This window comes from Cupressus sempervirens, chromosome 4, assembly GCF_028749045.1.
Source record: "Cupressus sempervirens isolate cs-2001-9-10 chromosome 4, ASM2874904v1, whole genome shotgun sequence".
NCBI classification, from domain to species: domain Eukaryota; kingdom Viridiplantae; phylum Streptophyta; class Pinopsida; order Cupressales; family Cupressaceae; genus Cupressus; species Cupressus sempervirens.
Window position 1 is genome coordinate 807,372,194 of NC_143121.1, and position 12,901 is coordinate 807,385,094.

General features: G+C 37.9%; 1 protein-coding gene across 1 annotated transcript; it reads right to left on the reverse strand.

The window, feature by feature from the left end:
- Window positions 1–1,651: 1,651 nt before the first annotated feature.
- Window positions 1,652–9,187, reverse strand: LOC149563847 (putative UPF0481 protein At3g02645). The gene is made up of 2 exons (XM_089828253.1): window positions 8,706–9,187; window positions 1,652–2,668 (listed from the first exon to the last, which is right to left on the reverse strand). Exons 1-2 carry the CDS (start codon window positions 9,185–9,187, stop codon window positions 1,882–1,884), a joined length of 1,269 nt encoding a protein of 422 aa, XP_089684379.1. The 3' UTR covers window positions 1,652–1,881.
- Window positions 9,188–12,901: the final 3,714 nt, after the last annotated feature.

Sequence of the window (12,901 nt, forward strand, 5' to 3'; positions counted from 1 at the left end):
CCTTGTCATCAACTTATATAAGGATAGATTAAGCTAGTTGACTTACAATTGTGTGTCTAGCATAATGAACTCAAGGCCCTAGTGTGGAACTAAGAGCTATGATACCAAAGGTAAGGAATTCCCTTGCAAAACCAATGTCACATCAACATTCTTCGTAAAATGAAAAAAATTCAATGAGAGTCAAGGTTCTTTGAATATTGACCAGTCAACATTAATTCTCAATTAATAGTCATTAAATTTTAAACAAAGAGATACATATGCATATATGCTCAGGTCTAAAAGAAACCATAATTCAATTACTAGAATACCGAGATGAACCCAATATGTCAACCATTCTAACAGAGGCTCCATAACCTATCAAAGAACACAAGGGGTGAGAATATTGTAGGAGTGTTTTATCACCCTACCACAAAGCTTTTAAGCTTCACCTAAATCTTTCCTAGCATGAAAGATACCCAACCTAGCAACAAGATAGTCTAAACAAGGAAAACTACGAGTAGTAATGGAATGTGTGGTTAAATGAATCATGTTATATAACCATTCACTAATATCATGGTAGCCAAGTCAATGTAAGAAAGAGAATCATTAGCATCCCTGGACCAACATGTACTGATCTCTTTTTTGTCACATTCAAATTTTCACTATGCATTACGAGCATATAATTAAACATGCTTGCTAAAAAATGTAACTCTTAATGCATATTTTTAGTCTATGCCATTAGTATAATGCCATTTCTAACATATCATTTAAAACATAATTTGTTTATAAATCAAACAAGAGCAAGATTGAATAAAGAAGTTAAGCAACATATTAAGCAAGGGTGTGTGTGCATGTTTGTGTGTGTAGCTCAATGAAACTCAACTATCTAGAAGAGAAAAACATTATTGATTTACTCATAGTGCAAGGACAAATATAATTTTGTAAGTAATCATTTGAAATTACATAGTTTTATCGTATCACAACAAACATCGATTCAAAGTGATTAAATTCCTCAATTTACAATTCTCAACAATAAAAATACATTCACTCTTTTATATAAATAAAACTCATTCTTTTTAATAAAACCTCACAAGAAGTCTACCAACATTAGAACTCATTTCATGAGACATAGTTAAACAAAGTGCATAACCTAGGACATCAATGTTATTACTTTTCCTTTGATACTACATCTTGACGTCAAGTTCTTCCCCAACATGCCAATTTATGTATCTATTGATACTTGCATCAATGAAATATTGCAATCAAATCCACTCTAGATTCTAAGTTAGAGACTTTCAATTACACTTGCCTCTGTCCGAATGGTTGACATATTAGGTTCATCTTGGTTTTCTGGTAACTGAATTATAGTTTTAGATTAAGGTAAAAACAAGTTTTAAAGGGACCTAAAACCCTTTACAAAAAACTAAAGATAAACATTAAAGCACCACCAGATTTTACAAGGACCTTAAACCTAAATTTTTAAACAACGAAACCAGTTTTTACAAAGACCTAAAACCAAAAGTTTAAACTATAAAAAACAACTAGATTTTACAAGAAATTGGAACATATATGTATATGTATTATAGTTTCTTTTAGACCTGACCATATATGTATATCTATCTCTTTGTTTAAAATTTAATGACAAATAACTAAAAATTATCATTGACTAGTCTTGTTAAATTTTTCCCATTTTAGTAAGAACTGATGTGATATTGATTTTACGGGTAATCCTTACACTCCCCAAATTTTATTTTTTCCCCGTTGACAGTCCTTCAAAGAGCAGTATGTCTGCACCATTGTCAACAACACTACAAAAACTCCTGCCACTAACGCCGCCAATTTCCACGGACTTGACAAATAATTGGTGTACAATTCATCGAACCAACTCCTAACCTTGCTTTTTTAGTAAACAAGGTACTTACTGTAGTAGCTCTTAATCAGCACTTCTCTGATTTTACCTTTCAGCCCGCCGGGAAGCTCCAGAAAACCTGCGAGAAAGAAAGGCTTAGACATCCCGTCCCACATCTTCGCCACGTACTCCTCCGTGATCATCATGCTCTGTCGCTCAATGACGTGGCTTTCGCGTAGCAACGCCATGTCCTCCGGCGTGTCGATAAGGCAGTCCATCAGCTCCACGTAGCTCGACACGTGTTTCTCTCGGCCCGGGTCATTGAACTCCAACGCCAGTAAATTCCTCAACAGCATTTCAGTGTACGTATCGAATATTGTTATCTGGGGAAGGTAAAGCGTGTCGAAGTTCGTGGAAAATCTGATCTTACCTTGCTCCTTGAACGATTCGAACTTGATCCCGACCTTTTTCAGCTCCCTGGCACTGTATTTCTCCAGAAAATCTCGTCGACCACGTTTGGCTAGATGAGTGTAGCAGCTGCTGAACACTCCTGCAACCACATCTTCCATCACATTTGCGATCTTCTGATGCCATGTTGGGCACTCCTCTTCCACGTCGCTCAGTTGGAGGAAGGAAGAGATATGTCTGTGAATACACCCCAGCAGATGCTTTTCATTCAAATCTCGCTTCTCCATATCATATATCTGGAAGGAAGACAGACGGCTTGTTAATGAGGGGAGGAGAAAATCAAGTCTGTCCGTCTCCTGATCATGAGAAACATCCTCCAATATCTTGAGAAGAGAAAGAGGGATCTGATTTTCCAGCTTCACAATATCACACCTGATGTGTGAAAAATCAAACTATTGCAGTCACTGATTATTAATCTCCTATCACAAATGATTATTAAACTGCTGAAAATAAATTCCCAGCTAATATCGAAGAATAACACAACTGCAACTTCACTTATAAAATACGGAAAGAAATGCGCAACACAATGAACACAATATTTTTGGACAAATTGTCCCTGGAAAAACGCTTAAGGGAAAACCAGTTCTACAGATGAGGAATTATATTAAACTTTAGCAAATCAAGAGATACAAAATTCCTTGCCTCTCACTGGCAGAACTCTGACAACCTCCTAATTTCTCCCGCTGATATTCCCCACTGCTATCCCCACGCTAACACTGCGCCCTTGCTAACACTGCAAGACTGTTTGCTAACACTGCAAACTGCTTCACAAAAGCTTCTTCACTGCGCTAACACTGCGCCCTTGTTAACACTGCAAGACTGTTTGCTAACACTGCAAACTGCTTCACCAAAGCTTCACACTGTGCCCTTGCTAACACTGCAAGACTGTTTGCTAACACTGCAAACTGCTTCACCAAAGCTTCACACTGTGCCCTCGCTAACACTGCAAGACTGTTTGCTAACACTGCAAACTGCTTCACCAAAGCTTCACACTGTGCCCTTGCTAACACTGCAAACTGCTTCACCAAAGCTTCTCCCTTTGCTCTCCAAATGCCCCCTAGACCCCTTTTTATACTACTCCAACGACCGAGATTAAATCAAACCAACGGCTGAGATTAAGACAACTCAACAACCAATAATAGAATTGGTTGCAAGGTGTCCAAAAGGGAATCTCTAAAATTAGTAAATAATAACCATTTACTAATTTTTGGCAAGTGGACAAACAGCTGTCCAAACCACCCATAAATACAACCGCTATTCATAGATAAGGACGAACAGCTGTCCAAGCTACCCATAAATAGTGCTGCTATTTCCGGGTCAGAAATAACAGCTATCCAACTAACAATAATTAACACTCCCTCTTAGCAAGGAAGTTGTTCTGCATAACACCCATCTTATCTCTGAAGAAGATAAATTTGGCCTTTCCCAAAGCCTTCGTCAGAATGTCTGCTACCTGCTCATCTGTAGGTATGTATTGTAGTCGAACAACTCCCCTTTGTACACAATCTCTAATGAAGTGATATCTGATATCTATATGTTTAGACCTATCATGAAACACTAGATTTTCAGACAACTTGATGCAACTCTGATTGTCACAATGTATCACAGTAGTCTCAACCTTCTGACCAAACAAGGCTACTAACAACTTCTGAAGCCATATAGCTTTACATGTCGCCATGTTAGCTGCTATGTATTCTGCTTCTGCTGAACTTAGAGCCACAGACTTCTGCTTCCTGCTGAACCAAGATACAACTCCTGATCCCAAGCTGAAACAACACCCTAAAGTGCTCCTTTTGTCTGTTGTACTTCCTGCCCAATCTGCGTCAGTATAGCCTATCAACCTGATACCTTCACCTCGAACATATCTGATCCCATACTCGACTGTACCACACAAGTAACGTAGCACATGCTTAGCCGCTATCCAATGCATTCTCTTTGGTTCAACCATGAACTGACTAAGAGAGTTTACTGCAAATGCTATATCTGGTCTAGTGTTGACCAAATACATAAGCGAACCAATCAACTGTCTATATAAAGTGGGATCTACATCTTTCTCCTTAGATGTATCTACCTTCCTCCAATTCGTGATCATGGGTGTAGACATGGCTTTGCAATTCTCCATCCCGAATTTCTTCAAGATTTCAATGCAATATTTCCCTTGACCAAGGAAAATCTCCCCATCTGTCTGCCACACTTCCATGCCTAGAAAGTAGTGCATAAGTCCTAAATCTTTCATCTCGAACTCTTCTGCAAGGTTCCTCTTGCAATCCACTATGAGCCCTAGTGAACCTGTAAGAAATAGGTCGTCCACATAAAGAACAAGAATGAGAATCTCACCCCTAACCATCAAGTAGTAGAGGTTAGCATCTACTTCACTCTTCACAAAGCCCATTTCCTGCAAGTATGTATCAATGCGCTCATACCACGCTCTAGGAGCCTGCTTGAGTCCGTACAATGCTTTCTTCAATCTGCACACGTGGGTCTCTTTGCTGTGTGCTACAAAGCCTTCTGGTTGTTCTATGTATACCTCCTCCTTCAACTCACCATTGAGGAATGCTGTCTTGACATCCATTTGATGGATCTGCCATCCCATCTGTGCTGCAAGTGAGATTACAGCTCGTATAGAAGTATACCTGGAAACTGGAGCAAATGTCTCCTCATAATCTATTCCCTCCTTCTGAGAGAACCCCTTTGCCACAAACCTAGCTACCATCTGCACCGTGCTTTATCTTATAGATCCAGCGTGATCCAACTACAACCCTATCTGTTGGTCTAGGTACTACCTCCCACACATCATTCTGCATTATTGAAGAATATTCCTCAACCATAGCATCTCGCCATACCTGATGTTCTGCAGCTTCCTGATAGCTAGAAAGCTCACTATCTACCAACTGACTAACTAATGCCACATAGTCATTGAACTTGGCTGGTTGTCTTCGCTGTCTAGTACTCTTCCTAGGAGCTCCCACAAACTCCTGAGTATCCCTTTGTGTATCTGGAACCACATGGTTCCTGCTGCCAACTGTAGAGGATGAAATGTCAACCTCTAAGTCTTTCAGATGCATTTCCTGGTGCTCCATACTCTGTGAATCTTCACTAACTGAGTCTACACTCGTACTGGTAACTGTACTTGAGCTTTGATGCCCTTGACTTGGTCTTGGAGCTTCTGTTGACTGCTCACTCTGATCATCTGCTGGCAAATCTCTGGATCTCTTGAATGCCTTGTCCTCCATGAACTTGACATCCCGTCTGACAATAACTCTTTTAGTCCCCGGAATGAAAATCCTATATGCCTTTGAGGTCTCACTGTACCCAACAAAGTACCCCCTCTCTGCAGTCTAATCTAACTTTGTACGTGTATCTCCAAGAATATGACAATATGCCAAACTCTCGAATATCCTGAAGTGACTAACATCTGGCTTCTTCCCTGTGAAAGCCTCCTATGGTGTCATCTTCCCTAGCACCTTGTGTGGAACTCTATTCTGAATGTAGACTACTGTATTACACGCCTCTGCCCATAAGTAACGGGGCAAGTCCTGGTCATGTACCATAGCTCTTGGTGCCTCTGATATAGAACGGTTCTTCCTCTCAGCAACTCCATTCTGTTGTGGATTGTAAGGAACAGTCCATTCTCTCTTGATTCCTTCTCTGGTGCAGAACTCCTGGAAGACATTTTTTGTACTCGCCTCCATTGTCTGACCGAAGAACCTTTATCTTCTTTCCTGTCGAGTTCTCCACAAGAGCCTTGAACTCTTGGAATCAACTGAAAACCTCATCTTTAGTTTTCAAGAAGTATATCCAGGTCTTTCTAGAGAAGTCATCAATAAAAGTAACATAGTACTCATATCCTCTAAGAGATTTCGTTGACATTGGTCCACAAACATCTGAATGTACTAGATCAAGAACACCCTTAGATCTGGTGTCACTCCTTGGAAAAGATGCTTTCGCAAACTTCCCCAACACACATCCCTTACATACATTGTCATGCTCTGTGCTCACCTCTGGAACACCTGTCATGGTCTCACGAAGAAATCTAAGTGCTCCATGATGAATATGGCCCAACCTCCTATGCCATAGCTCTCCAAGATCTCTAGGATTATTGTTGCTCATAAGTGCCTTAGGAGTATCAAACTGCAATCTATAAAGGCGACCACTCCTAACTCCAATAGTTATGGGTGATTTCCAATCCTTGTGCTTAATCAACACATGTGTCCCTCTAAAGAGTACATTATACCCCCTATCCTGAAGAACAGATACAGAAATCAAATTCATACCTAAGCCCGGCACATATAACACATCATGAAGAGGAATTATCTTTCCATTCTCCCTCTGAAACTGAACAGTCCCTTTTCCAACGGGGTTGAGTTTGGACAAGTTTCCCATAGAAATCTGGATGTTGGTGTCCTCCTCCTTGTAACTGGAGAAGTACTCTCTAACTCCTGTCATATGAAATGACGCCCCACTATCTATATACCAAACACACTGTGAGGTTGAGCTAACCATACAAGCTATGAGTCCAAGCTCATCTTCCATTCTGTTGGAGAGTTCTTCTGCACTTGCTGAAGCTGCCACCTGCTTCTTACCCTTTTTCCTCTCTGGGCAATCACTGACATAGTGGCCAAACTCGTGACATCCAAAGCACTTGACCTTAGAAAGGTCCTTCTTCTTCTTTTCACTTTGTGAATTTGATCCTTTGCTAGATCCCTTCTTTGCTTTCCCTTTACCCGCTAGGGCAACGTTCTCTTGTTCCACCTCATTTTTCTGACTCTTGTTGGCCCCATTGACAAGACTTAGTCTAAACTCCTCCTTGAAATCAGTCCATAGTCGATCCCAACTCGGTAAAGTATCTTGTCCACTGACAACTTGAACAAAGACACTCCATTGTTTAGTAAACCCATTTAGGGCTATTCTCACTAGCTCATCATCACTAGGGCTATCTCTAACAGCTGCTAACTCATCCTTGAGAAGTCTGAGCCTGGTGAGGTAACTTGTGACGTCTTCTCCCTGATTCATCCGGGTATTCTTTAGCTTCTCTCTGAGAATCAACTTCCTGTTGGTGGTAGCATTCTGGTATAGATTTAGAATAGCGTCCCACATTTTCTTTGTTGTATCTAGCTCTGAGATATGTGGAACAATATGATCCTTGACACCATCAAAGATAATCCTCCTCGCTTTGGCATCGTCCTTCCTATATGTTGCAAGCTGTGTTGCATCTGTTGGTACAGGTACACCAATGGTAGCATAATCCTTGATACCATTCTCTTCCAACAATAAAGAAATTCTGGCCTTCTAGACACCAAAATTTGAGGCACCATCCAATCTATCCTGATCTCTCAAACCAGCTGAAGCCATCTCAAGGGTTTAAAGCAATAATAAATCTAAAGAGATCAAAATTTCTTTCCTAGGGCAAAACTCTTCTACCCTTAACAATGCTCTGATACCATGTGAAAAATCAAACTATTGCAGTCACTGATTATTAATCTCCTATCACAAATGATTATTAAACTGCTGAAAATAAATTCCCAGCTAATATCGAAGAATAACACAACTGCAACTTCACTTATAAAATATGGAAAGAAATGCGCAACACAATGAACACAATATTTTTGGACAAATTGTCCCTAGAAAAACCCCTAAGGGAAAACTAGTTCTACAGATGAGGAATTATATTAAACTTCAGCAAATCAAGAGATACAAAATTTCTTGCCTCTCACTGGCAGAACTCCGACAACTTCCTAATTTCTCCCACTGATATTCCCCACTGCTATCCCCACGCTAACACTGCGCCCTTGCTAACACTGCAAGACTGTTTGCTAACACTGCAAACTGCTTCACAAAAGCTTCTTCACTGCGCTAACACTGCGCCCTTGTTAACACTGCAAGACTGTTTGCTAACACTGCAAACTGCTTCACCAAAGCTTCACACTGTGCCCTTGCTAACACTGCAAGACTATTTGCTAACACTGCAAATTGCTTCACCAAAGTTTCACACTATGCCCTTGCTAACACTGCAAACTGCTTCACCAAAGCTTCTCTCTTTGCTCTCCAAATGCCCCCTAGACCCCTTTTTATACTACTCCAACGACCGAGATTAAATCAAACCAACGGCTGAGATTAAGACAACTCAACAACCAATAATAGAATTGGTTGCAAGGTGTCCAAAAGAGAATCTCTAAAATTAATAAATAATAACCATTTACTAATTTTTGGCAAGTGGACAAACAGTTGTCCAAACCACCCATAAATACAACCGCTATTCATAGATAAGGATGAACAGCTGTCCAAGCTACCCATAAATAGTGCTGCTATTTTCGGGTCAGAAATAACAGCTGTCCAACTAACAATAATTAATATGATGCTTGCCCTTGCAGGTACGACAACGTCTTTGGAGGCCCTGCTGCGGAGATACACACTGGACTCATCGAAACCAGCTGATTTAAGAAAGTAGGAGAGAAAGAGGGCGTCGACCATCATCATCCACGCAAAGTCGGATACATCCTCCTCCTTTACCTCGCAGTCGTAAAACTTCTGCAAATCGGAGACTGACTTTTTCACTCTAGCGAACATATCTTTGATTAGCTGAGGGTCGTTCCCAGCTGCATCCCTTGCCGACCAGATCTTGTAAACTTCCATCTGGGAGAGATGGGTGCGGCGTAGGTAGAACGGCCCGGCCACGGATTCATCTTTGAGGGAGGAGTGGTGATAAGGACCGAGGGACACCATCTGAGGAATGTAGGCATCTGGCTTGGCATCTTTGAAAGCCTTTGACAGACGCACGTTGCTTCTCTCTACTGGAACGCCCTCTATTAAGATTTGGACCTCTTCCGACCATTCTTCAGGAATCGGCATTTTATTGTGTTGCTCCATCTGTAGTTGTTCGATTTCAGCCATTGCAAAGGAAAAGTAGGTCCCGAGTTCGAGTTCTAGTTCTCACAAATCCTTTCGCTTCAAATGGCAGTACACAGGGAGAGAGGAATTGTCCAAGTCCAATTATGGTGTGAGGAAAAAGAAGAAGGGGAAGGAATGTTGTAGCGGGTATGCTTTGCGTGATGCTTCAGAATTCATGTGGCACTCATGCTTTAGATTTCTCAAAATTTTGGAATATTTCAGAGGCGAAAAAAATGTGTTACTTATTTACCTCTGCTGAAATTTTTATTTGAGCTGTTGGCTTTAATCCAAACAAAATTATGCACGGAGACATTATTGTATTTGTTCACTTTCTGTTTGGCAGCACAAATATAAGTGGAATAGGCATTTGTAAATTTTGAAATTTTGAATTCTTAAAATTTTGAAATCTTCTTTTGGGTGTACTAAATCAGAATTGTGGATAAGACTACGTATTCTAATTTTAGTCCAAAAATGAGTATTTACAATTCCATCTAAATAGGTGGAATTGGAATACGTATTCCTATTCCAATTTTATTTATTTTAAAAAATATAATTTTTTATGTTCTGAATTTCTCATCAAATTCTAACTGAACCAAACAAAAATAGGAATATGTATCCTAATTTTCTATTCAAGAATAAAAATTCCAATTCTCGTAATTTTATTATTCTCAAAACTTATTATACCCTTTACTAATAGATTCTTACATTTGATTTTGTAGATTCTTAAACATAAAATTTAACAATTTAATATTTAAAAATAATCATTAATTTAAAGATAAGTAGTATTTTCAAGATATTGTTTTTTCATATCTAAAGATTTAAACTTTTTCCAAGTTTACTAAAACCTTATTGTACTAATTGTAAAGTTTATTATGATATATAAAAAAATTATTAAAAATATATATCTAACATAAACATACTAATCATAGTCAAAATATGTCTTTATCAATATTTTATCATTTCTAGTCTTTGAAATTTTATTGGATAAAATGAAAATTTTATTTTCGTTAACTATACTAGTACTAATTAATGGTAACTATTATAAAATTTTCAATTGAATAAAATATTAAAATTAATTTAGAACTAAAATTATATTATAAACTATTCCTAAACTATTACGGCAAGTACACATCACTACGTTGCATTTGTTAGTACTTGTCGGTAGGCTAAGTACTGTTGTGCTACTTTTTGCATTTTGATTAAAACTTTCTGTTTCAAGTAGTTTAAATTTATCATTTTTAAATTTAATTATAAGATCAATACATTGTGCATAGTTATATTTTTAATAATATGATTTATATCATTTTAATTGAGATTGTAAAACATAATATTTTGATAAAAAAGAATTAAAAATATTGTAATTTTAATTATATAAGCTACTAATTGAAATATTGAATAGCTCTGCTCTGATAAAATGGTGAAAAAAGTGAAATTATATCCCAAATTCAGTCGCCCCTTCTCGAAATTTGTTGCATTCCAATAGAAAATGACTCCCCAACCTCCTTTAGCGACCAAAAATAAATTTGAAGCCCTTACACAGGCAAATTCAAGGCAAGGAGATACTGGTAAAGTGAACAATCATAGTTTTGATTCATATGTTCGACAACACACCAAGCGAATCTCAGAAATTCGTGGCAATTATCCTCACAAAAAAGAAGATGGCTGGCAATCAGTGTGGAGAAGGAGAAAATGGCCCCAAACTCGGCAAAAACTAGACGTCGCAAAAGAAAAAATTTCAAAACAAAAGTCATTTTCTTGTCAAACTAAATTTGTGACAAATTTTGAACCTTACCCTAGCTCCAAACTAAAGGAAAACTTCAATCAGAAGGAGCACCTTAAAAAGCCTCGATGGATTTTAGAAGTGAATGTGATCCCTCCTGGAAAGCAACCAGAAAAATCTTCCATAAATTCAAGGGCTCCATCAAAGAAAATCCATGAGAGTAACTGGCGAATTAATCACACTGAGAGAGGAAAATCGGTTTACATACCTCCACATCAAAAGATAGAACAAATAGCACATAAGGAAAGAACCACAACTGGCTCTAAACAAATCCTTACTAGTCAGTATTCATCAGGCAAAGAAATAATTATAAGCAACTCTTATAATGAAAGAAGATGGAAGGATTGTGAGGATAACAGTATATATATGTATTGGAATGGTCTGCCAAGGAGGAGATCCAAGCTAGTAAGCATCATTTCCATGATTTGGGGCGACAAGGTAAGTACCCTTAACTCGTTTTCAGAAGAAAAAAATTGGTTCATTTTATGTGGAAATATTCAGGAGAAGGAGGAAATTTTAAAATTAGATCCATTATATTATAAAGGACATCACATTAAATTTTTAAAATGGCAACCTAACTTCAACATAACTAATATTGAAAATATGGTAATGATCAAATGGATGGAATGTAAAGAAATCCCATTAGAATTAATGGAAGAATCCACCATTAAAAAAATTGGCAATTCTCTGGGAAATGTAATAGGTTTCAAAGACAACCTAAATAAAACCAACAGGATTAGGGTTTTGGCTAAATCATATCAAAATCAACTTTTAAATAGGAAGATCATTACAAATAGATCTATATACAAGTTAACATTTGAAGAATACTCAGGAGAAATTTGAAAAACATTAGATGCCAACTTTGCTAAATCTCAAATTATCAATAACATAAAAAATCAATTAAAAACTAAAAGAAGCATAGGCAAGACATCAGGGAGAGCGGAAATGGCTATCGCAAAAACTCCACTTCTTCAAGAGACAAAAAATTATGGAAAAAGATCCTCAGATAGCAGAACTGCACCAAGCACTAGTAAAGAAGACGTGGATAAATCAAAGGAAAAAGAAGGGGAAGAGAAGATTAGTTATCAACATTCACCGAATAAATTCAAGAAATGTAAGGTCTGTCAGAAAGAAAAAGAGGCCATTGAAGAAATGAAATTGAATATTGTTAGATTAAACTAGCTTCACCATGAAACCCTGCAGATTCAAAATGATTTGATAGATCAGAGTCTATTAGGAGAAGAGTTGCATAAGGACCATAAAGGGAAAGCGGTTCAAGTTACAGAATCAGGAGACATACCAGAAATGAGTACAAATCAGTTTAAGGACAAGAACGCGAAGGGAGAATTGATACACTTTGGATCAATTGAACTTAGATAAAAGGAAAAAATGTCAGAAAACATAGTAGAGTAGGCTCTAGAAACATTGCAAAATACGGCAAATCCAATTGATGATACTGAACAAGGAGTCATCCTTCCACCAGCTGACTCAGCCCAGTGGAGCAATATAACTATCATAAAGAAAGGAAAGAAGAAATATTACAAGTTTTGGCAAACTCCCAATAATGGGAAAGATATGTTTGCATTAGATAAAGAGGATAATGGATCAATATTAAGAGTAACTCCATATTCTGTAGATATGGAATCCATTTGGGGTGATGAAGAACTAAATAGCCAGAAAAATAAAGAATGTCATAAAGAGAATGATGTAATAAAGCCCACCCAGATAGTAGCAGAGGAAAATTAGAAAATAAGTAATTTGTTAATCAAAGAAATAATCTTAGAGGAACTTCAGGAGGGGGAGATCTCCTCTATAGCAGAGAAGGTATTAGAAGAGCAAAACCTTGATAATATAGGAATTGCTATGAATCAGGAAGGATTGAAAACTCCAATTTGTGGAAAATCTAATCAGAAACGTGGAAGGAAATCACTTAAAGA

What these genes read in the sequence shown, in the direction of transcription:
- LOC149563847 (XM_089828253.1), bottom strand. Translation starts at nt 9,187, where the DNA reads ATGGCTGAAATCGAACAACTACAGATGGAGCAACACAATAAAATGCCG. An exon ending in GGTTTCGATGAGTCCAGTGT is followed by an intron (nt 2,669 to 8,705) that starts GTATCTCCGCAG and finishes TTCACACATCAG; the next exon opens with GTGTGATATTGTGAAGCTGG.